The following is a 26418-nucleotide window of genomic DNA, read 5'->3' as shown; positions in this document are numbered from 1 at the left end:
GTGAGCTGGGGTACCCTGATGACTCCAACATGGTTAATTGCCCAACTGGACCAGAGCTTAAAAAAACAAGGACACACATCTGTAACATGAGCCAGCAGAGCTCAGCAAGGAATAGGTAATAACTTTGTGGATGGGTCAGTCATGGGAAGAGCATAAGGAATCAATGAATTTTCACAATTTTTTTCTGACAACAGGGCAATTATGAGACAATGGACCCAGAATTTTAAGTCCTAAAAGGGAGAGTGTCGTGTGTTGGCCATCCTCCTTCAGGCTCTATCTGTTAAAGTGAGCAATTTGTTGGAGCTGAGCCTCCACTACAAGGAGTTGGTATTATTCAACAGAAAAAATGCTGTGTAGAAAAATTTCCAATGAACTACATCAGCTGGAATCTTCTGTGTTCTGTCAAAAGCTTGTACTTTCCCTCAGCCTCATCTGAGTAGTTTTCAGCAGTCAGAGAAGAAAATCCAGCTTGACACATATGTGGAAACCTCCCAGCCAAATGGCTGAGGCTGAGCAGAAGAATGTTTTTGGGTCTTTTTCAGATGGAGGAAATCACACATTTATCCCTCTGCACAACCAAGACAGCAACTCACCTGGAGAACAGTGCCACTGAGGAAGAGAAGGAAGCTCAATTTCTGATCGCACTTGGAATAAGGGCAATCAGAAAAATGGAGAACAAGTTTTAGAAGTAGCCTAATCACAGATTTAAAACAAACCAAACCCAGAGGATGCCATTTGTTGCCCATTTTTCTGTTGTATTTTTTCTCTATCACCGAGTGTATGTAACTCCAAGCATATTCTGGGAAACTGGAGTTTGCAAACTGGTTCAGAAGAGATTGTCCTGAATGATTCTAGTGTCTACTCAGGTACAAGACCCACTCTGGAGGCCCTTCTCACCACTTCTGCAAGGAGGCAGTGTATGCTCCTTAGCTAGAGACCTAACTCCATCACAGAAGGGAGATGCCCCTTTCCCCAAGAGCCCTCATTTTGAGGGAAGGAGGTAAAAATGAAAAATTTGTCAGAGATCTCTGATAGATGAGGAAAGGGAAAGAGATTTTTTATCATTTTTATCTGCTGTAGGTAAAGATAAGGGCTCTTTGTCCCTCCCAAAGCTGCTATTCCCAGGAGCTAAAGGCAGGAGCAATTGTTCTCTTCCCTTCAGTCCACTTGAAAAGAGAGAAGTCTGGGAGCTACATGCTAGTCAACTATGTGAAAAACAGCTCAAGTAGAACCTCTTTTTTTTCCTCAATCCCATGTAAAAACACCAGCCACTTTTTGGAGAGGAAGGACTCACCCTCCTCACAATTTCAAATGAGCAGGTCTCAGACTTTTGGTGAAGTGCCCAACTCCCCCACAGACACATTTTCTTCCAGCAGCTATCAAGAAGTGAAAATTGTGGTCTGCTACACCTGTGGTATTCAGGGAAAAGCAAAAGTCGTTTTTGTTTTTGTTTTTTTAAGCCACCTGAAGCGAATCTGTGAAATATAATAAGTTGGCAAGTCACAAACACCCAGAAGCAGGTTGTGTGGCACTAGTTGAAACCAGTGGAGCCCCTGCAGCCATGTATTTTGCAGACAGAAGTATGTTTACAAAGATAGGGTGGAATAAAAGGTAGAAGTATATCTTATCACTACACTTATACTTTCAGGAAGGTAAAAAATATGCCTAGAAACTGTACCTATGGAGCTTAAAAATATTATTAAAAAGAAGAACTAATATCAGCTTCAAATTAGAAGGCAGCCTTAGAAATGTGATTGCAGTGTATGTCAATGTCTTTTGCCACTTGCCCTGACTATCTTTTGAATCAACTGACTGATTTTAGCTGAAATTGATGGAGCAACAGTCTGAGTCTCATGAAACTTGATAACTTGATTGAGGTGAGAGATGTGGCCTGAGCTGCTGTGCTTTCTCCTCACCAGCCTGGCAGCAATGCCTTCTGCCTCCTTTGTAGGTGGGGAAATGAAAAGGAAATAAGGGGAGAAGAGGGCAGAGGAAGGAGGAATGCAGGTGAGGGATGGATGTGTGAAAGGTCTGGAGGGATGGCTGGGCTCGCTGAAGGGGGAGTACAGTGTGCAGAAAGACAGAGCACAAATGCACAGGGAAGCCAGGCATCACCAATTCCAATGCCCACCATTAAAAAAGCCCCCTTTATTAACTGGCTCCAAGTGTTTTGTGTCAACCAGAAATATCTGGAATTGCAGAGATTTATTCTTTTATGTATGAATAGATTTTAGTGCTTAAAATTTCAAGGCATTGCATATCTTTGCTATGGGACTCCCTTTAACCCCTTTGCTGCTGGTCCTTCTTGCATCTTCTGTGCTGCGGCAGAAGGTGACAGTTTTCCTTTGCTGTGCCGGTGCTCCATAGGCAGAAACCAGGGTATCTGTGTTGGGGTTTCTGAAGCATAAAGTGGGAAAAAGCCAAAAGAAAGACTTTTTCTTGTCCTGGGAAGGCAAGAGGGGAAATAATGAGGCAAACTAAGGGTGGCATAATGTGGTTTTTAGGATGGTAGCTTAAATAAAGGAAATAAAAATGATTGAAGGAAAACCCATGAGGTAAGGATGGGGAGATATTTCAGTGCATCAGATTGGAGACAAGTCTGCTGGTTTCTCATATGATGTTTTTACCAAGACCTCTCTCCTTAAATTCTTAGAGTGTTAAGGCAAAATTCCTGCTGGGGGATGCTTCTGAGAGACAATTTTATACAGCAATTGAATTTGCAACCTTTGCTGCCCTTTATCACAGCTGACTGGGGTGAAAGTTGTCATTTCCTCCAAGATTACTCAGAGCAACACCTGAGAACTTTGCAGGCAGAATCCCAACATAGAATCCCAACCTGAGACCTAAAATGTTGGGGCTCAACATGTTTGCTTGCTGTCAGGGAATGTAGAAGGCTGAGGAGAAACACAAAGCAGGCTGTGTTCTCAGTCAGTCTGTTCTTTTTGGCTTCCAAAGAACAGGTGTATTTAGGTTTTTTTCATGGAGCAGCTCTGAATTGCCTTTTTTCCTGTCTGGATCTCCCTGCTGTCACTGGTCTTTCTCCTCTCCCTTCCATGCTCCTCTTACAAGAAAGCTACACATAAAAGAGCATGCCTCCTGATAAGCATCTGCTTCAGGGGGAGAGACCAAGTCATCTGCTGGGTTAAAAAGCCTTTCAAACACTCTTCCTGGGCATCCTTCTCCCTGGAGTCTCAGGAGAGCTCCCATTCCCCCTCTGACTTCTGAAACAAGTCAGCAGGGGCTTGAGCAGCCTTGTAGATATTGTCTGCCCTGATGTTGCTCTGATTAATCCTGCTATGACCAACACACTGTGATGTCCATAATTTCCTTAGTTAATAAGGAAAAAGCTGAGATTGCCACACAGTTAATGTCAGATATGAAAATACTTCCCAATGAGGGTTTCCCCCAACCAGCCTGGATGACCTTGAGGAAGTTAAAAAAGTGCAACAACAGCACCAACACTTTTCCCCTCTTTGTGTACATGAGCACACACTAAAAAAGGTGTTGTTTTTATAGAAAAAATATATTATGGACATAGAATTCCTTAAAATTTATTGTTAGGAAAAAAAAGCGTGTATTCCACAAAAATAATGGTCCAATTCTTCAATGTCTGTTTTTGGCAGGCAGATCTTACACCAGCCTCAAGCTGATACAAGGTGTTGGAGAACCAGATCAAACAGTTTCTTCATCTGGAACTTCTTTAACTTTGCATAATTTTTATATTCATATATTAGTTGTATTCAACATCTACGTAACAGTTATGGTATCCATTTGGGGCCAAAAATAATTAGTTTTATTTCTTAATAATCTTCCTTTAAATAACTGTGAGCACAACATTTATCACAATTTATCAAAATCCCTGGATATTTTAAAGGGTTGCTCCTAAAACTAAATACTGTAGCTTAGCTGGATCCAACCCGTTATTATATATTATATTATATATATGATATTATATATTATATATTATATATTATATATTATATATTAGTCTGTAATACACGACCATTTTGTTCTGAATTTGGAAGACTTCTTTCCACTTGTTTCTGTGCCTTCAATGTCACTTCAGACTAAAGACAGATAAGAAGGCAGTTTCTGTATATCCCTCAAAAATTCCCATGTTTGATCCTTGAGAGTTTGTTTAGAAATGTGTATATGTTGTTTAAACGAATAGGGAAGTAAACAGATACTAAGATCTGCCCAGACAGATATTTATTTCATGTTTTTGAGGTTTGCTTTTTTTCTCTTTGCTTCTCTGGAAGTGATGTCACTTGTCAGAAGAAATTATTAATGCTCTGTTCCTTAGTAGCAGCAACAGGAAGTCACATTTCTTATCATGTTTCTCTTGCAACAGAATCTGGATAAACCTCAAGCCTCATTATGCCAAAATTATTCGTCATTTCACCCCTTATAAGAGATTCATGTTGCTAAAGAAGGATTGAGGCTGATCTCCTGTCCTTCAGGTTAGTATCCAAACAACGGAAAAGATTTGCAAATATCCAGTGGGAAGAGGTACAAAAAAAATCTGGTGCTACACACTCTTCCTTCTCTGGGATTGGGCTGGACACCACAACACATAATAGTTATCATGTTTGGTCATCCCACAGAGAGGCAAAGGATGAGACAGGACATCAGAGCTTGGTGCTGCCTCTTCCCAAGGTCCAGACACCTGAATTTCTTCCTCTAAATATCAGCAGGGACCTACTGCTGGAGTTTCCCCTTCACTGAAGGGTGGCAATGGCAGTAATTCAATATCTCATATCCTGGGGCAAACTGGTGGTGACTCTTTGTATCAGCTGGTGTATGGGGCTTTTTAAAAGCCCAGTGGGTTTTTATTCCTGCTGCCCATCAGCTCAGGAGGGCAGATAGTGCAGTTACCAGTCACTGCCTCTCCTGTCCCTCTTGCCTGGTGGAAGAGCCTGAAGCATAGCCTGAGGTGACAGCAGTACTGGAGGACAACATTCAATTCTGTTGGCTATCCCTCTGAGCAGAGCAGCAGAATTTCTTCTGAAGTGACAGCACAGCAGTTGTATTTTTAACAAAATATAAAATAGAGAAAAAATTGATTATTGCCGTGGGCCATATACAGACCACATCTTTAGCTTCAACAATAGCTCCTTGTTTTGAAGTGTCTCCTTCAAAAGATGTGGAATCTAACCACATCCACGGTTTCAACTTCTTTAGAGACTGTATTTCAAAATCACTCTCCCCAGCTTCTGGCTTGGACAGTCTCATATGTCAGAACAAGTTCCCTGGACTCCTTTATTACACCACCAAAAGTTCTCAAGCTTGATTTTGAGAAGAAAAAAGTAAAGCCCTGTAAAAGCAAGTAATGAGACTGAACAGAAGTGCCCAAAGCTAAGGAAGGTAAAGCTCAAAGCACCATTACCAGAGATACACCCATGAGGCCTCAGCAAAGTCATAGATGTGGAAGCTGCAAAGTGTTTAACTGGAAAAAGAACATTCTATTTACTAAGTCTGTCCTAAGCACACAATGTGAAATTTTACTCAGAGCTGAAAAACTGAGGTAGTGGGACCTGTTGAACCAAGGGATGAACTAAGAGCCAAAAGCTGCTACATTCAAACCCTTTCTCCCATCTCACTGTCTGCAGCCAAAGGCTCACCACATCCCTGTGCTGCTATGTTTGATGCAAATTGCATGCTTGTCTACTCATCTCAGGGAAGATTTATTAAAGGCAAGGGAATTTGGAAATTCAGGCTTTGGCAACTAAAACTGATGAAATCTGTAGCTCTATCTCCTGTATTTGTCTTATGCTTACCCACAGAGATGTATTAAAAATTCTGCAGTTTTTAGGTCCAGAAGTCTGACCTATCAAGAAATCTATAAAAGTGTAATTAAGGCAAAATGTTTTGACTTTGGCATTGTGCCACACAAGAACGTTCAAGGAAAAAGGCTGATGACTGAGAACAGCAAGCAATTTTTTCAAAGGCTTTTATGCCATTTCTGCTATTGTTTCTGTCTCTCATGGCTCCATAGTTTCTTCACAATAGCTGTCTTTTCTGTGTTTGCCACTGAGATCAATAAAGAGATGTTAATTAAAAGAAAATCTGCTGAAGGTTGTACTTTTCTGTTGGGATTTATCACAGTCTTTGGCAGCAACACCTCACTGGCCCTGAGTACAATGCCAAAGTAGGCTTGGTCTTGGCTTGTCATGGAGACATGCTTGGGTACAACCCTGACCTTTAGTGACAGTTCCACTGGCATACATGTGCCTCCTTAACACCCTCCCCACCACACACCCTCCTCTAGAGACTGACTTCTGCCAGCTTTAAGTATACAAAATACTTTGGGCATCAATATTACTATTCCAAATAAACCATCATGAGACCATATTTACAAAACAACCCTAATTACCATAGCCATTGACATATCACTCTTGAGCAAGACAGATCTGCACTTCTGTCCCAAAGCCCCTGTTTGTGCATCTTTGCTTTCCTTTCTGTGAATTGCAGAAAGTGTCCACATGCAAAGTCTCTAGTGCAATAGCAGTGGAGATAAGGTCTTTGTGGAAGCCATGAGGAAGGATCTCACCAACTGCTGAAATACAGACATTAATTCATGGCTACATACAGAGGTGAAGGGCAGATAGTGAAGAACTTTCCATTATTTGGTTAGCAAATGCCAATCACAACAACACAACAGGTTCTCAGTACAGAGGTCCACCAAGGGACTAATTGGGATGTCCAAAAATGGCAAGGCAGACAACCAGCTCAGTAATATGGCTTGAAGTTCCACAGAATGTGCACTGATAATGGAAGGAGAAAAGCATCCTCTGATCTTCTGTGTGACAGTTACTTTCACCAGGCTCAGAAAAAGCAAGCCAAAAAAACCTCCAGCACCCCCCAAAAAAAGACATCCTGCTGAAAATAAAACAGACAGTTCAATGCTCATTACTGTGCATTTTGCCTGCACCTGTGTGTGGGCTGAGAATCCTTTTTACTAAGTTTCTTGCTTTTTAAATATATCACAAACACACGCATAGACAAAACATGAGGCATAGACCCTTCAGAGGCAGACTAATGTCAGCACTTCAGCCTCCTGGCTGTCAGGTCTGATTCCAAATAACCTTTTGTCTTCTTGTTCCAGCTACTAAATTACAGATCAAGTGAAAAATGTAATTATGCCCCAAAAGGCCATGGATAGCATCTTGGAATACAGTGTGTTGTGAATGGAACCACAATAATAAAAAGATAAACTAGTATTACCTGTGGTGCATGGCTAATCCAAAATGCTCTGCAGTCCCAAATGAGCTATTATGAAACTGTTTCCTATTTGCCAATTTCTCTTTTTCAGGGATACAAACAATTCCTCCCACATCCCCCTATTCCCCTGGCTCTTTTTTTAAGCCTTGTGAAAAATACATCTTCCCTACTGCAATAAATACTCAAGTTATACTGTTACCAGATTCTACTGTGTTGGTTTTTTCCTTGAGGATGATGCAGAACTTGTGTTTTTTAAACACAAGCTGAGAATATCAAGAATTATTTTCTATGCACAAATTTATCTGCTAAATCTTTACACAAGGAAAAACTATAAATAATTTATAGGGATATATTTTTTTCTCAATTGGCTCTGATAATGTTATATTAGATTGGAAGTGCTATCAAAAATGGAATTAACTTCTTTTTAATTTGTTTATTGGAATATTAAATATTCAAGGACTTTCTCTGCATTCTTGCACACATCTCTAAACACACAACTGTTCAAAATACTAAATTATTCTTAGCACCACCTGACAAGATAAAAGTAGGTGGTGGCGGTAGAGCGCAAACCTCCACAGTTGTTAAGTCAATTTACATACAGTCAGAAAGGCTGCTGATGGCTGAAACTTTTAATCTCTTTCTTATTAGGGTCATGATTCTTACCCTTATTCAGGTACTTCAACTCGTGTTTTAAAAGGAAAATAGGCAATAAACTGGAAAAATATTAACATTTCAGCTACTGTCTTTTTATTTGCAGTCTTCTACCTCAAATACTCCTTGCAGAAGAATCAAGCCACCCACCTCCATCTGCTAGCACCAAAGAGGAAGGTTCTTCTGAGTCTGAGAAGATACAAATATTTATTACTCCACAGACAGCTCAGGCTGTGCTTGCTCAGGAGGCTGGCCCAGCACAGCCCCAAGGCCCTGGGCCCTGGAGATGTGCATCACCACACATTGGTCCACATTTCTAGTCCTGGGCAGCTCTAATGGGACAGCAACGTGCCTCAGCCCATGGCTATGCAGGCTTGGTCTCATTTCAGTATCACACCTTTGTCTGAGAGCATACACTTTGGCCGACTAAGAAAGAAAATGCTACAGGTACCCTAGCTACATGTTTCTTTTTTTCTTTTTTTTTTTAAATTTAATATTTGCAACATCAAATTTATGAGAAATAGAACAAAGGAAATCAGAGAATGTTTTGTATTTTCTCATGAAATTGTCTGTAGCTGGATGATACACAGCTTGTATGTGGAGAAGGAAACAAGACATGGAATTGAGAGCTCATTAAAAAACCACACATGGAAAAATTCCCTACAAAGTATCATGTGGAAATTATATGAATTCTGCATTGAATGTGGTGTCTCATAAAAAGCAAGTTATATCACATGATGACTTGACTCTGTTCAACTGGGATTCTGCCAGCCCACAAAGAAACCACAATCCAGACTTTTCTCTTAATTCCTAGTACTTTGAGGTCTATGAGGAACCAAATCAGGTGAATAGTATCCTTGAAAATACTCTCTTTAGTCCAATCTCTGGCAGTATACTTCAATTTCAGCCACTCTGGAAGTGCCTTAAGCTCTGTCTGCAAATTCACTTGGCTTCAATTTTGGCAATGTATTATAGACCAGATGGATTTAGGAAAGTCCACTGATTGGATTGATCAAATTAAAGAAAGGACAAGAGAGAATTAAAGAAAAAATATTTTTCCTCTACTTCCTAAAATATATAAAGAAATAGAATTAATTTATTTGAAACAGTTTCCCAGGTGTCTCTCTATGTACCTAGGTTGCAAACCACAGTTCTATGAATGCAGCCTGGCAGCAATGAGGGATGCAGCCATGGACATGCAGGACAGCTGCTCACTGTCCAAACTATGTGCTGCTCTATTAGTATTATCCTGAGGCCTGCAAAAATAACAGACATAAAACCCCTTACAGAATATGGGCACCAGGACTACTGAAAATGGAAATAGGCATAAATTCATCTTTGTGGTACAAACCACTAAGACTCTCCTGATGCCAGAGCACAGATGCTTTGGACGCAGTTTTGATGTCCTAATGCAAGCTGTTAAAATCATAGAATCACAGAATCACAGAATGGCTTGGGTTGGAGGGGACTTAAATATCATCTAAATCCAACACCAGGCATATCTGGGACACACCTAGAGTAAAGCAAGGAGAGGATCTATCCCCATAATCTTGTTCCTATGGCAAAGTCTATTTTCCACACTCCTCAGCACTGGCATAATGAGCACACCCCTACATATTTAGCTCCCTTTTTATATGGCCAACCTTGTTTGTATGAGCTCACACTCTACAGTTCTGTCAACTCAGGTCCATACATGAGTTATGGCAGAGTAGAGTGACAGACAATAGCCTTCATCCCAGAATTTTGGCTGCTGGGGCACCTACAACTCTCTTCCAGGGGAGCTGCAAAAACCTGTGCAATCAGCAATATGGGTATCTCCTGCATGAACAAAGTTCATCTTCACAGTATCTGCAGTTAGTCCAAAGGATCTATTTGTCAACTTTGAGCAGGCAAACTGAACAGTATTTTTTGGTAGAGGCTAAGTGCTCTGCCCTGGTGATGACTGTGGTCCTGGCTTTTCTCAAGGATGAACTGTGTGAAAAGGTTTTTTTTTCACACAACAGAAGACAGCTGCATATATTCTTTCACCAACAGAGAAGCAACAGCATACATTAAAACTGCAGCCTGGCTGATGTAAAACGTGTCACACAGACATGCAGAATAAAAACATATTTTCTGCTAGTAAGTATTTAGCCCTTATCATTGGATGCCATTGCTTTAAAATTCCAGCCTGAAATCAAAAGTTGTGCTTTTCGTTCACATAAAAAAAAATGTGTACTTCATTTGTATTTTTAAATGCATTATATATTGCCACATTAGCTTTTCAGATAAGTAAAACAAGTAAATCATATGATGTTTTTGCATACTAACCCCTGCTGGTATTCACATAAGTCCTCTGAGACTGGACCCCTCTGTAGGACCATCTCCATGTACACACCTATTCCTTACAGCCCTGCATTTCACAATCTGTTTTAAAACAGAAGTGAATTTGAGAAGCCAAAGACTAACTCTAAGGCTGAAGTAAGCAATGGTGTTGTTGTGCCACATTTTTTAAGAACAAGATGAATGCTTGTTGTCAAAAAAAGGCACTGGGTGGTCATGTTCCCATGAAACCACTCATTGCACAAGCACAAATGGTGTCAGCAGTGCAAGATACCCTAAGTCAGTCCCCAGAAACTCTTAAGTAAACATGCCACCTAGTGTTTAATTGTGACAATTTCATTCATAAATCATCTTGATTGATTCCTCCCAAGCTGCTCCCTGCAAGTCTAGGTTGTATAGAGTCTAGGCAGATTTATCTGGAAATGCTTTCTCCAGATTTGCCCCCTCCCTCCCCCACAAAAAGCCCTGTCTCAACTTCTGTTTTGCTCCTGATAAACTCTGCCAAGCTACACTCCTAGCTTGTCCTTTTTTGAGGAGCCCACAGCTCAGACTGCCATGAGCAATGCAGAAGGCACTGAAAAGGGACCTCAGAGGGTCATCTCTGCTGTCAAGGACCCAGACAAGCCTGACAGACTTGTCAGAAAAGCTGCCTTGTACCACCTGCCAAATGGCACCTGGCACAGGCTTCCCACATCTCCCTGCCTGAAGGTACTGGGAAGGTGAATTATTCACCTGGGAAGGTGAAGCACTATTTCTACCTTACAGCTTGCCAAAAGTCACCAAAGCTGTAGGTACTGGTTTGATAGATGGAACCAGCAGAAAATCAGGGAATGATGCTTTCAAAGTATAACATCTTCAAAAGCAGAAGACAATTTCTCTTGAAGACATGGCAATCTCCTCCTTTGTCACCTCCAGCTCCTGCTCAGTAGTCACATACCTGGTTTAAATGCAAACAACCCTCCCCAAAGAAGAGCTACTGCCCATATGTGGCTTGGCTCCTTTCTATACACTTAAAAACCACCAAATTCTCCTCTTAAAAATTCTAATGAGGTTCTCTTGATGCTTCTGTCATGGATGCTCATTATGCTCCTCGGGATTAAATTCCTGTACTGAGTGACATCATAGTTCAAACTGTCCTGAGTTCTTGGTAATGTCTTGTTTGCACTTTTTCCAGATCAATAAAAATCCTAAATCAAACTCCTGTTCCTGCAGTACTTCATCAGCCACTTTCCCCCAGCTCATCAAGTCGCTGTCTATCTCTATTCTTTGCTTGAAATTCCTCTACCTATTTTTGGTCCATGTAACCACGTTCATGAGCCAACCAAATTTGAATTAATGTCAAGAGTGCAGTTTCATGAGAGATTGTACTACTTTACTAAAAATCCAATTATTCTACATCTGCTGCATTCTTTTCACTCGGTACTTTTGTAAATCTATCAAAAAGGCAATCAAGTCTAACTGGCAGCATTCCTTCTTTATAACCATGCTGACAACTGTGTGCAGTCCCACCGATCTCCAGGGCTGGGAATGCATTAAAAGGAAGAGCCCACTGTTACCATTTGTACTTGTCACTCCACAGCGTCCTCTTTTCCAAATATGAGCAGTTTTTATAACCGGTTCCTGAACTTTGGAGTCCAACCTCAGCTGAGAGCAGTCAACAGCACTGTGGCCACTACCAGCTGTCCTCCTGCCCAGGCTGCTGCCTTGCCCTGCCTGGCAGAGCCATCAAGCTCTGTTAACTGAGACTGTGCCCAACTTTCTGTTGCTGGCCCAGCCTAAAGGCGACCAGGGAGATACCTGCACCTGGATTCCTGTGTCCCAGCTGCAGGATGTGAATGCAGGCTGCTAACCTGTGTCTCTGTGATGAGAGACCAGATGAAAAAGCCTTAGACACCAGGATTCTGGCTGTAGTTAGTGCCTCACTAGTGCAGTGGCAATTGTGAACTGAAGGCTGAACGTCCCCTTGTCCCAGGGGGAGGAATCAAATAACTGCTCCTACTTTAGTACATTGTCTTCATCTAGCCAAGATGAAGCAGACCCTAGATAATATATTTTCAGACACAGAAAACCACAGAGAAATAGAACAAGAAGGTACTGTGAGATGTTTTTCTTCTGCCTGCCTCAGGTATCCATGCTATCTGTGCCATTTCTGCCAGATGTTTTCTAATATGTTTCTGTGCCTTCTGATGAAGGAGATTTTTGTCACCCCCTCAGGCACTCTAGCCCAGCATTTCATTATTCTTTCTTTTCTCCCTTAATAGCTAACCTGCAATGCTTATCACTGTATTTCAGTCCTATCATTTCTTGTCATATTCAGCATGAACACAGAGGACAGGTTATTTTTTTCCTTATAATTAACCAAGCCAATGTATGACCTGGACACGCACATCACTTAAAATACTTATTTTCTAATCAAAATATAAAGGAAAATTACTACTCACAACCTAAATACTCTCTTTTTAACACTAATTCCGAGTCCTCCACTACCAGAAAATTATCTATTTCTTATATTTAAGAAGTTGAACACTTGTCTTCCAATATCAAAACATGGCAGTTTAAAGGCGCTTGTAAAATTTTAGTGCCTATTCCATAAGATAATTAAGTATAGATTTTTATTTAAAAAATGCCTTTTCATTTTCCAGTGGCTAGACAAATGAAATGTTTATGCTGAAGGCTCCATCCCAATCCCTGCAGAAATTTGTTTATATGAATTGAATGCCATCAAACTGTGTAAAGAGTATAAAAGCCAAGATAATATACTCTCATGTAAGCTTTTATTTTTAGTACATCAAACTAAGCATGGTTTTTATGCAACAAACATTTAGCTTTAGTAGAATTATTAATAAGATCATAAGAGGAACATACCCAAGAGAAAAGGATTAATTTATGAATTTGATAGAGCCTATCTGCAGATAGACAGAACTGTACTTGAAGATACAAGGGCCGTTTGCCTTAGGTGTACTATAAGCACTTCTGGTGTATTGAATAATTTTTAGTACTAAACTGAAATTCTTACCTGAGAAAATTCCAACCTAATTGTGACGTTCACACTGTTTCCATTTGGCTGTCTTTCTAAAATACTGGATTGGAAAACACCATGATGGTATCAAACTGGCTATTTACCTTTGCTCCATATGCTTAGCAACGCCCTGAACTGCTCCAAGACTCAGTGAAATCCTTGGGGGTCTTCCCCTTAATTCAGCAGCATATGGATCAGATTATACCCATTGCATCATGTCATTTGTGTAAGTCAGTATTGTCTCCAACTTACAAGTTCTCTTCAGGCATAATCATATCACTTATTCTGCTTGAGGCAAAAGTCGTGAATACTAAGCTGACAGTAATAACATAAACCAGGAACCTGGAGAGATGTTGACAGTTCAGAGAAGCAATGTAAGCAAATACTTTGCTATGGAACCTCTCTTTCTCTCGATTCCCTCAATTTACACTACTGTTATAACTGATAAGAATTATTCCTTTCAAAAATCCTTCTTTAATCAGTCTAAATAGTTAGGAGTTCCACAGTCAACTACTGTCCATTTTCCTAAACATAGACAGCCAGAGGGAGGGAATTGAAACAGATGCTTTCCACAATTTTACTTTGGTAGCTTTCTTATTTTTATTTCTTATATAGTGTCTATTTTATATTTATGATGTACTAAATAAACAAAAAGCTGCAGAGACATAGCTGGAAAATACAAAAGAATGCCAACACTGAAGAGCAAAAGAAAATTATCAGCTGAATATAATTTTGGTATGATGCTGTTTGTCATTTGAAATAAAAAATTATTTAAAAATATATGCTGGTAGACCTAGTGTATTGATATAAACTCCTCCTTGCTGTGCTATAATACCAAAGAGTATTCTGGATGGAATCACTCCTGAATTGCTAACAGTTATTTAAAGAGAGTCAGCTATGTAGTTAAGTACTCATGTCAAGGCACGCTACAATTAAGTACGTACGTGTGGTAACCTGTGTGTAGAATGCTACTCTTGCAGGACAAGCCTGAGTGACTGATGAAAGGAATTCATTACTCCCAAAGTCATTTTGATGTATTAGTTTGTTGCTTCTAGCAGCAAAAATGCCACACACCTTTTATCACTGCATGTATTACTTAACCCTGCAGATAAAGGCCATCTTTGTGTACAGGATTTATGTTGCTTTTTATCAGTGCGGTGTCTGAGCATCTTCTGGGAAAAATCAGTTCTGCCAGGGGAGAAGTCCCTTGTGAATTCTGTGGCCATGCATACAGGAGTGTGACTGTAACCACTAATAAAAGACAATGGTGGGCTGTTAACATCCATGTAGAACTGAGCACTTTAATTTTTTCTGACCAAGCACGCTGTAAAAAGAAGGGAGCTGAAGGCAATGTAAAATACACCACATCAAATTATCAGTGCCTTTCCAGCCCAGAGCCTACAGGAACAGATGCTTCTGCTCACTACCTTCTTAACCCCAGGATCTGCTGCTGGGGCAGCACAGTACCCTGCAGCCCTCCTGTGGAAGGAAATGCTCAACATCTGGATAGACATCCCAGCAGAGAATTAAACACTGTCTAGCAACCTGTAATAGGATCATTAGAGGTTTAGAGGAGCTGCAGAATGGGAAGAATAATGAATAAATGAAAGACTGAAAAGATTTCTTTATTGTTGGCTAATAGCAGTACCTGTAGAAAATTCAATGAAGAGACAAAAATGGAGTTGTAAGATGAGGCTAAAAAGCCTTGAGAAAGGGATGTGGTGTGAATAACAATTGAAAAGTGTCAAATACCTACAAAAATTGAACCCAATCATAGTTTGTCTTAAAATTGACTGCCTCTTGTACAATTTTGATGTAAGAAAAACAGCAATGCCCTTAAAAATTTAGTTCTATAACCAGATTACATCTCCAGTTAAGGGATGTTGGAAAATAGTCCTTCCTGGAAGTCTTGTATTTTCTTCTATGGGAAACTGTGTGTGAGCAGCATGACTAATGAGGACAGCAATATCAACTTCTAGCAAAGTTATTCTTCCTTTTCTGTCACCTTTGCCTTAATAGGAATAGTTTTCTTATCTGTCTATTACTTGTGTGGTATTTTCTGCCACGGAAATCTACAGCCTCCCAGACTTCATAACATGCTAATCATTCCAGCTCTTTAGTTCTAGCTGCAATATTAACTGTGGGCTCTGTCATTTGCACTTCAATGGCTAGTGATGAGTTCCACCAAAACAGAGAGGTTGCCATGTGAAACAGCAACACAGAGTTTTCTGCACTGTCCCGCTGCTAAGCGCGAACAGAGCGAGCTCTTGGTTTAGCTCAAACTCTGCCCTGCTCTGTACAGGCCATCACTGCTAAATGCCTCATGCTGCTTCTGGCATGTACTTGGAGCCAGAGAGAGAACAAGCAGTGCAGCCCAGGCTCCAAGCAAACTCATATTTCATGTACAAGCAGTACGTTTGAACCGACTGAGCCAGATCCGACCAGGAGAGAAGTTGATGGGAGCTTTGCCAGGATCCAAGTAAGCAGAGACCTGCCACTGGAAAAAACCTTCCTTAATCTTTACTGCACTTACAACAGTTTGTCCTCTTTCAGACAGATTAAGATCATTCTTTTTGCAAACACTTTAAGCTCAAATGCTGCCAAGGGTTTTCTTTAACTCCAGCCTGCTCTTCTCATCAGAGCAGCACAGCAAAGAAATAAGCTGTGGGGCACAGCCTTTGTCTGACACAGGGCACTGCATCACAGCATCCAGGTCTCACCCAGGGACAGGGTTGTTGCAGTAGTGCACAGAGCAGGTCACAGGAATGGGACTGAAACTGCAAAAGCAGGGAACCAGGATGGCTTTTCCATCAGCAGCTGGGACAGCTTTTACCTGATCAGAGCATTCATGAAACTACAGCTTGTATTTCCTTCTCGCATTTCAATTCTTCAAATATATTTTCCAAATTACACTTGCTGAGGTATGATAAGAAAGGGGTATTATTTTCTCCCTGTCTATGGCACAAAGACTGCTGACTCAGTAAGGGTAGCATTTGCAGGAAAACGCAATAGCAATAAATGTTTCAGAACTACATATTTTACTGACAGATTACTGCAATTTTTTTCACTCCTATATGTGAAGATTAATTGCTTACAGCAGGTTACACTTCTCCTACATTCACCATTAACTGGAACTACTGGCAATTAATTACAGACTGCACCAGTACCAGGTACTTATCTGCCCTACATTCTCTGGTATGTGTTCATTTGCCCCAAGTACAGCATTCCATAAGCAGAGCAAACATAGAGCAGGTGATCACAACTTTCCCAAGCTTAAATCACAACTCTAAACAGACAACATGTGATCATCAAATTTTCTGGCATAAAAAACTCTATCCAAAATCCTTGTTGAACCTGGATCCCATTAAAACGACAATTGCCTGCCCTGCTAAGAAAGAATCTGCAGCATGCTGTTCCCCCACAACACTTCATTCCTAAAAATCATTGCAGTTCCTTTCAGATTAAAGATCTGTTACCCTATTCAGCCGAAAATTTGGAATTTGTGTCTACAAATCAAGCACCTCTTCAAAATCAGACAGGAATAACTTTTGGATGAAACACCAGCATTAAGTATCTTAGAGCATAAATGTTTTCTTAGGCCTGATATAAAAAATGTTGGATAAAAAAAGCACGAACAACAACAGCTTAATCCAGCCCAATTATCACATCCCCTTCTGGAATGGGCATGACTCCACTAATTACAACCTCAAAGAAATTATCATTATGGGAACAGACAAGTACCCCAGGCAGTACCAAGGCATCTCATCCGAGTGCTGGCTCCTCCTGCCAGCCTGTGCCTTGGTGGCCCCCCCTCTGCCAACCCTCCCCACGGAAGCAGGGGCACTGGAGTGACACTGAATAACCCCTGCTGTCATCCTGGGAGGTGACAGAACAGACAGACTCCCTGGACGGTGTTAACAAACCCACGGAGGAGATGAATGCCTTCAGCTGCACTTTCACACTCTGGAATTAGTTTCACTATGAAACAAAATCTCGCCTGTAAAGAGCCTAATTTCTTAGAAGAGAGTACTGGTGCTTAACCTTGGAGCACTGAATTCTCATCTTCCTCTTGAAAAATAATGGAAATTTCTGTCCTGCGTGTATGGCTTCCCCCCATCATTTCTGGATCATTCAAAACACTCTAGGCAGCATTTTCAAATAAAACAGCCCAATAATCTTAATTTTTAACATTTTGCCTGTTCAGCTGGCCAGAGGGAAAAAAAAAGCCATGAATGATTTTTCACACAATCAGCAAAGAATTTACTTTGCAGAAAAACGTGATACTGAATATTCATGATCTAATTTCTAGGGTTCTGAAATTTACTGGAGTTACTGAAGTGGGTGAAAGTTGTGATTTGTGGGCAAATCATGGCCTTTGTTTAAAATGCTGTACAAGACATATCAGCCTCAAGCCAAACGTCTGATGGACCTCTCACTGAACTACCACTTTCCTGTAATATTCTTCTATTTTAGAGGATTTCTAAAGTTTCTATAAAAAAAAACCATGAAATTCTTTTTATCCTGTTTTATCCCCATTTGTTAGGACTGATAATGGCTTGATAATTCACCAGTTTATTCCAAAGCTCAGTCCATACTTTATCTGAGGCTACTGTGAGTAAGAAATTGGAAGATGACCACTGAAGTGTCTGCTACCAAACCTCTCATGACTTCCCCCAGGAGCATTTGAATCAAAAGCAGCCATGGTAGGCTTCATCATACAGACTTTTGTAAGCTTTTTTTTTTAAGTTGATAATATTTTACTTGATGTAATCCTTTTTTTTTTTTCCCCACAGATTTACATGAGATGATGGAAAACTACTGCTACTGGTAGAGAAGCCCTCTGGGAGTCCTAATCATCAATATCAAGGCTTCAGCTGCTACACCAGGTCTTCAGCCTGAGCAGATCCCCTTGTCTATTTAGCCCCACTCCTCTTATAGCTGTGATTGCTCCTACTCCTCCTGGCAAGTAAAATATGTTAGAAACAGCTGCTCTTCCTCCTTCTGGTTTTCCCCTCTGTGGGAGGAAGGCAGAGAGGGTTGCCAACAGTGTAGTTGCTTAGCTGAAGCCAGCTATTTTTACATGACAGCACAGCCACAGAGCCCAGCCTTGCAGGCTGCTCCTGCCTGCACATACAGAAATCTAGATGAGCACAAGTCCTTGTAGGCCAAGGACCTGCCTTTCACATTAGAACCACCTCAGAGACAAATAATCCTCTAAACACATTTCATTCAGCAGCAATACAAAAGAGGACCTAACACAATCATTAATGAGGTCCAGAGGTGTGTTTTCACTATTGCCATTGCATTACATCAACTCCAAACATTTTTAAGCACAGGTACTTGGAAATAAGAATGCAGCACTTCTCTCACATTAAGCCAATAAAAGTTTTTTTAGCTATTATCAGGGAAGAGTCTTGTGCTGCATTTCTATTCATATGAAGTAGATCAGGTAGCAGATGTGGCAGAAAACTCACTTATTTTTTCTCCTGACTGAGTCAGTGTTAATCTGGAGTTGTTTGCTAGTGTCACCTATTGTGTAGCTGCACAAAGCCATACATCAATAAAAAGGTAGTGGTGAAGGAGAGAGGCCAGGGATCCCTTCCACAATGGTTTGCCTTCTGTTGGTCTAAAAGGGTTTTTGCAATGCCTGCTTAAAACTGCCCAACCTGAAGAATGGCAAGCACAACAGAAAACATAATCTGTTATGGAATATTTGGTACTAGAGCAAACCCCTCTGAAGCCTTTGAGAGCACTTGGAGAATAACAGAAGTCTTGCTCCTAAACTGCAAAAACTGTAAGTAAAATTAAATACAATTTTGAAACTGTATTTTCCTTGTACAGATCAAATTCTTCTGATTTCCTAGAGAATGTAGCATGGTTTTCAATTGCCATGATTGCTTTATTACACTACATGCATGCAATTATATTTACAATCATCCCAATAATGACCCAGTCCAGACCACCCTCTGGACCATTCCCTTACTTACACAGAAACACCTACACCAAAAAACCTGTCACAGTGCACTGTGTCTACTTCTTATTGTGCCTCAAATAAAGTAAAAATTTCCTTTTTTATGGCTGTCACAGCATTCAAAATCACCTAGTGTCCAATCACAGAAATCAACTGAACGAGCATCTCAATGGCATTTATCCTTTTGGGTATTACAACACCATTCAACTGAACCAAAAACTGCCATCACCAGTGGATTTAATTTGAAATAAAACATGAATGGAGGACTTGTTATGTCCTTCTCCAAAGGCCTTCCCTGCATCAGTATGCCTTCCCTAAAAAATGTCATTGTCAATGGAATTGATTTGTTATAGAGGATGAACAGGTTTACATGTCAGGTCAGTTACTCAAGCAATTATTATTACTGAGAAATCCAAACCAGTAAATAATCAGCCAATGCAGATATGTGAACCCAACAGATAATCCTGCTAGAAATTCCCTAGAGACACGAGGATACATATAAAAAAGCTGATCTCTTTCATACTCTCCATGACTATATGACAGGAAATTCACTCGCTGCTTTCCAAACAAAAACTGGCTCTAGTTCCCAACTAGCTGGCCAGCACACTGAACACTAAAATCAAGTCACTCTGCAGAAGTATGCTTAACAAATGTCAGTAAGTCAATTCAGCTCAAGGACCAGACTTAAAAACAAAGTTTTGTTTGACAGCTCTTGCTGCCATACCACCTGGGAAATGAAAATATCCACATGTCAAAGCTTACAAGGCTGTTTCTCATATGTAAAATAATTTCTAATTTTAAATCTTCATATGGCTGCTAACTGCACAAAATTCTCAGTTTATCATCATGTAAGTCCTAGTCCATACAACGTTTTGGGATACGAGTGCATAAGAGAAGGAGATCAAGCAAAGCCCACTTCAAATGAGAAGAGCGAGAAGAAATTGAGGCAAACAGGCAACACCCCAATTTCAGATCCATGAGAAGGAAAGAAAACACACAGTATCCCAATTTGAAACCCATCCACCAAAGGCTTGTCAGAGAAGAGGAGCTTTGAACCCCGTACAGAAAGATAACAAACTTGAGCTGTGGTGAAGGGTCGGTGGGAACCAGATTCATAACCCTGCTGTGGAAAATGCTTGAGTGTCGACATGGACAAATATAACCTGTGACCAATTTAGATGCAGCTCCTAAGGTAAATGTTATATACCCATATATTTACATGGTGAAAACATTTACATTTGGTACTTATTAGAAAGTTTTTATCATAAGCTCCAGTCAAATATTAGTTGGGACCCAAGGTCATATTAACTTTGTAGTGGGATAGCAATACTTATTAAAGTACAGGAAAATAGAAACAGGTCCTCTCACAAAACTTTTTCTTCTCAGGTTTGATAGAAAGACTGGTATTAATTACAAAAATTTTAAACTGAATACTTACCTTTTCAACTGGAGTATTTTCTTCACTCGTCACACTTGCTTTTCTTGATTCATTTTTTGTTCTGCTCAGCCTCCGGGACACTTTTTCTCTAAGCAAAGTGGCATATCCTATGTGCTCATATATGGGATTTGTTGTCATTTTGGAAATATACTCAGAAGCCTTTGTTTCTATGTACAATGTTATCAAGCCATCTGTAACCAGATCATGGATTGATTCAAATCTCTTCTCCCCAACGAAGTGCTTCCCATCATAGAACAACCTGTAGTTTAAGGTCTGATTACCAAATCTGCAAACACCAGAAAATAACAGAGGGAGAGAAGAAAGAAAGAGAGAATTCAGTGAAGGCTCTTCCATCATGAAGCATTTTTGAGGTGCAGAAAGCAGGTGCTTAACCACATATGGGCATATTTACAGTAAATGAAGAGATGGACATCTACCAAGTAATCAAAATCCTAAGGGTCTGAATCAGGCTCTGTCAGGAAGCCAGGGAGACCAAGCTCCTAATTCAAGGCTCAATTAAATATCCAAAGTTATGTGGGAAAACTCTAGCCCTATTTACAGCAGGTGTAACCTATTGGGATTTTTTAAGTGTTTTAATAATCCAAGTGCTGTAGTAGCACATTCAGTTTGTGACACTGAGGTTGGAATCCCATCACTGATTAAAGCATTCAAAGATACACTATTGAGTTAAATGGTCCTTACATTGCATCAAAACTGCATGGCAGCAAATTTTGTTGGGACTTCAAATCACATGGTTTAAGCCTTTCATGTTGCACCCAGATTTTTCATATAAGATCCCAATTTATAATTAAATTCAGTTTTTGATTCTACAAATAATTATCCAGATGGAGTTAGAAAATATGTTGTTTCATCAAAACAATAGGCATTTTGCCATAGTTCTTATACTTTATTATTTTTTTTATTCTTCATTTTGAAATCTCCTCCAAAACTAAAAAAATGTGTTTGTTCTTTTTCAGCTGACACAAATTGATTTTAATTTACACCACTTTTTAGTTGGCATGACTCACCAGCTTTTCCAGCTTTACCATCTGCACATCAATACAAATTCTAAGCATGATTTCAGCACTGTATCACAGCTACTTGGGATAACTCCTCAAAGGATTTTTCTTTCTGTCTTACTAGCAGAAGGGTAAAAATGCAGACTTGTAGTTTGTGTATATCTCACAGGAATAATAATGCTATAAGAATTGCAAAATATTGTCAAGGAGTTTGTTTCATGTAACTGAATATCTTGTTCCCTTGCTTCTCTTGCTAATACACAGTGTTTTTAAGACTTGAGTGGGCAGGTTTTGAATGACACAGCTAATGTGTCAGGAAAGACACCTTAGACAGGAAAGGCACCTGTGAGGGGCAGTGAGTTTGGAGCTTGGGCTCCCCCTGCATTTTTCGTTCAGTTGAATAGCAGACTCCTACTTTGAGCAGCAGCATCCCATGATTCACAATGTATTCCTACAAAAAACTTGAGCTCCTACTGGGGAAGAAAACTGCCAGTTTTCAGCTTCTGGATGTCATGATTTTCCAGCTTTATTTGGGGTTATTATCACAGATAGTTGTTGCTGTTTGTACACAGCAATGAGCTCCAAGGACAGCTTGGCTGTGTCCTCTACAGGGATGCATTCCTATTCTGTATTCACTCACATCTTTTATAGAGTCTTGAAGGAGAAGATCCATCTTTACAAAACTTAACTCTAGGTTAAAAAAAAATAAAATCTGAAAATGGGCACTGCTTTTGAAAAAGGACTTCCTAGGCAGGTCCTGAAGGAGAGACTGGGTTGCTGCAGTACCGTGATGGTCAAACTGCTGAGGAGAGGGTGTAAAAGCACTCTGGTGTCACACAGTGTATTAGGGAATGGTGGAGACAGACTTCACTCAAAAGGGACCAATATAATCCCCTCCATGAAGCACACTTGCATTGGAACTATAAGCCTCTATTAAACCAGCATTTACCTGAGAGCAAGGGTGTAGCAGCCGGGTTGCCGCTGGCTTTCTCTAAGAATATACGCTCCTTCTACACCAGCAAGAATTTCATCTGCTTGCTCCCGAGAAATGATCCCGTGAAACCTGAGGGGAGATATTTCAGTGACTTACAGAATAATCCAACCAGAAAAACACCCTTCTCCATCCCAGAAAACATCTGAAAATTCCAGCACTCTCGAGCATCGTGGTCTAAGCCCTCAGGGTAGCATTCAAGGAGCAGGATGGTCACCTGGCCTGGACAAGTTCAGCACAGACACAAAAATTACACTGGAAACGCACTTTCACTCAGGATAAACTCAGCTGCACCCAAAGATTATTTCCTGTAAATGCCTGTTCTTTTCACAATTTTCTCTTTTACCAGTCTATGTCCCTTGAAAACTACGTAAAAAGGCATTTAAAAAAATTTGAATTATTGCACTTTAATATGCAGTTATTTAAAGGTAGGTATTTATATACATAAATATTTAAGTATAATTAAAATCATAGGTGTTCTTATAATCAATTTGCTTCATTTTAATATTATATTGCTTCCTCAAGTTTGTAAGGAAAACAGAGACAAAAATGGAAACAATTATTCAAAATTCTATTCTGCATATATTAAAGTAGAAGAAGGTACAGAGAAGTCTTGAGAAAAACATTGTTTTCTTCATGTCAAGGAGCTCGTCATTCAGTGCTGGAAAAAAGCAATACTTCTCTGATTCTTTTGTCATTGCTATTTTAAGAAAGAAAGAGGGCCTAGGATGCACAATTAACCTTATGAAAACCAATATTTAGCAGTGATCTCTCCATAAGTACAAATTCAGTCTTGACAGCAGTTTGAGTCTTAACTCCTACGCACATTTTGCTAGCTGATAAGTCTCTGAGGGTCTCTTCAGAGGTTTTGAAAGTTTCTATTTTTGCTGCTGTCTAAAAAAAGGCACTAAAATGTACTGGCCTTCAGCATTTTCTCTTTTCTGACAATACATATGAAGTGGCACATTCCTAACACTGCCTCTGGCTTGGCAGTGAAAGAGAAGAAAAACACGTTGGATGCAAATGCAATTGTTCTGCTCTCTTTACGTTGTCTTCTCACAACTAATACATGTTGAAAATATTAGGTTTAGATGACCTTTCCAGTGTGACTTTATGTTAAACGTAATGTGAATTGATTAATCTTTTCTCTCTGTACAGGTGGGGGACAAACATCCTCTAAATGACATAACTGAAACATGATTTCAACCTGTAAACTCAGGGAAATTCATAATTTTAGTCAAAAATAATAAGCATTAGGTATTCCCCACAAAATACAGCAGACATTAGGTTAGACATTAGGACAAAATATCTGTGATCAATTTAAGAAATCACTTGGATGTGATGCTTGGGACACCTGTGAAATTTCTTTGACCATGAGTGGTAAGCTGGGTAATCTGGGCTTTCTTATGGATATTTTTAGTACATTTTTATAAGAGCATGAAAAGAGCTTGCATGTGGTACAAGATCCCCTGAACTAATGCCTGCTTCTGACAGCAGCTGAAAAGAAATGCTTACAGAAAGGGTGCAGGAAACAGTGACATATTTCTTTCACTTCTCATCCCTGCCTATCTATCACTGCTTTAGACACAATTGTGACCTTACCCTTCACATATTTGAGAATCTCACTTGTAAACCCTTTTAGATCTTGGTGCTTTTGGCCTCTGCAGCTGCCTCTGGCAATGAACTTGAAAAAGGTACTGAGCATATCCCCTTCTTGGGCACCACTGAGGTGACCTCCCGTGGCAGGAGCTGAATCCCTTCACTCTGCCATTGCTGCCCCTCACTGCACCTTTCTCTTCTTCCATAACCTTCAAGACAAGGGTGGAGGAGTAAAGGGTAGAGAGGGACCAGAAGTATGTGAACTACCTGAAATGCAGCCACATCACAGGTTTGTACAGTAATGTAATGATGGCTTTTCCAGTTTCCCTAGAAATGGCTGTTTCTCTTTCCAAGTACTTCTGAGTACTGAGTCAGCTGCTTTTATAGGACTGCCTCAGTACTTCTGAAATCTCCTTTCTGAATGATGATAACTAGGGTGATCCTGCCTGGGCAGGTTAACCAAGATGACATCTTACAGTTCCTGTCAGCCCTGCTGCCCCACAAACCCAGGCACGTTCCTGGATAAGAGGCTGCAGCAATGGTTTTACAAGTCCTGCTGTAGGCAGTGTGATGTGTAACTCAAGTAGCAGCTGTCTTCAGCTCTGTTGTACTCTAGTGGCTAGATCTGGAGTCCTCATTTGCAAAGGTAATATTTAAAAAATGAAACTTCAGTAATTAGGGGAAAAGCTACTGGTTCTTGAGGTTTCTGGTGGTAGAGAAGGATCATGAAACATATATGGTGTGTCTGGGATGGAATGAAAAATAGAACATGGGATCTAAGTAATTCAGCTAGTGATAAGGGCTGGGGTCTCAGCACATTACTCCAGTAAAGGCCAAATGCCAAGGCTGGGTGGCTGCTGCAGTGGCTGTGCCTTTCCCCTTCACCTGCCTGGATCTCCATGCTAATGCCCAACACAGCCCCTTCCTAGTTATTTATCGGCAAAAACAGTACTGAGCCCAAAGGAATTACACTCTGGTGGTTTGGTATTTTTCTTCAAAGAAAAATACTGCTCTTCTTTGGGTATTTTGGACTTTGTAACCTTAGCAGGGAGAGCAGCAGCTACACAAGCAGCAGTATACACATACTTCCACAACTCAGTAGGGTGGTGAAAGCATAGGAACATACACAAAAAGGCAAGGGACAAGCTGCTTCTCCCCTTCCCAGGCCAGTGCAGAACCACTAGCAGGTTTAAACAACTACTAAAATAAAAGGAAGGAATACCCTATATAACATTTTTTGCTCAAAGCTCTCCTGAGAGGAGTAAAACAAACATGCAGGCTCACACAACAGCATAATCCAAGGATTGTGACCAGCAGCAATGGACTGTAACACAGCAGTATTATTAGGCTTTCACTGTATTTGGTTCCCAGTTAGAAGTAAAATACAATATTTTATTAGACCTCCCTTGTGCCTTTTTTTCTTAGTTATAGCGTTAACAACTTTTGGATATACCAAAGAGACACTTAAAGAGAAAAACACTTACTCTCTTCCATAATACTTTGGTCTGTTCTCCACCTAAATTTTGAAAGAAAGAATGAAAGTATTAAAAACATAATTCTAAATAAACAACATAAATTACTCTTGATTAATAAGGAGGACTACTGCACCCATCTAAGCTACAATATTCTGCAGACTCAAAACTGTGACTGGAACATGACTACACAGAACATAAAAACAAAATCAGAAGAGCTGGTTTTATTGATATATTTCTGGGAGGGAAAACATGTATCAGTGGTCAAAAAATAGAACTACACATAATTGCAAGAAATCTGACCAAACAGACGAAGAATATTTTACTGCAGTTTTGCCAATCTAGTATTCATAATGTATTTTTATTATATACCCTTTGTATACATTTGTATAGCCTTCATTTATGTCACATATGCAAAATGTATATATACTATATATAATATAGAGTTTTATATACCTTTTATATACATTTTTTGCCTTTATATGGCAACTGACCCAATACAAAATGTTTAAAATCCTTGGAAAAAACAGGGTTTTACGTACTTAGACCTAGTCCTAAATTCCGTGAAGTCTCAAGCTTTTGTGGGCCTGACCCAAAGTACACTGGAAGTGGCCAGGAAGACTGCCAATCATTTCAGAGATCTTTGAACCACATCTCAGGCATGCCAGGTTGCCACCCAGCAGCTCTGGGCAGGCGTGGCACGGCGAGTCCCGGC

The 26418-nt window shown here is 40.1% G+C and overlaps 1 protein-coding gene across 1 annotated transcript in view; it reads right to left on the bottom strand.

Moving 5' to 3' along the window:
- CHN2 (chimerin 2) overlaps positions 1-26418 on the bottom strand; it is a 159948-nt gene that overhangs the window by 44058 nt on the left and 89472 nt on the right. Inside the window, exons 4-6 of the mRNA XM_054641929.2 lie at positions 25716-25747; positions 22591-22704; positions 20623-20908 (exon numbers count right to left, since the gene is read on the bottom strand). Coding sequence (XP_054497904.1) covers positions 20623-20908; positions 22591-22704; positions 25716-25747 — 432 coding nt within the window. The remainder of the gene's footprint in view (positions 1-20622; positions 20909-22590; positions 22705-25715; positions 25748-26418) is intronic.

Source organism: Agelaius phoeniceus, chromosome 1 (assembly GCF_051311805.1).
Source record: "Agelaius phoeniceus isolate bAgePho1 chromosome 1, bAgePho1.hap1, whole genome shotgun sequence".
In the NCBI taxonomy this organism is placed as follows: Eukaryota; Metazoa; Chordata; class Aves; order Passeriformes; family Icteridae; genus Agelaius; species Agelaius phoeniceus.
The sequence above is the reverse complement of the archived record's forward strand: the minus strand, read 5'-3'. Positions and strand labels throughout refer to the sequence as shown.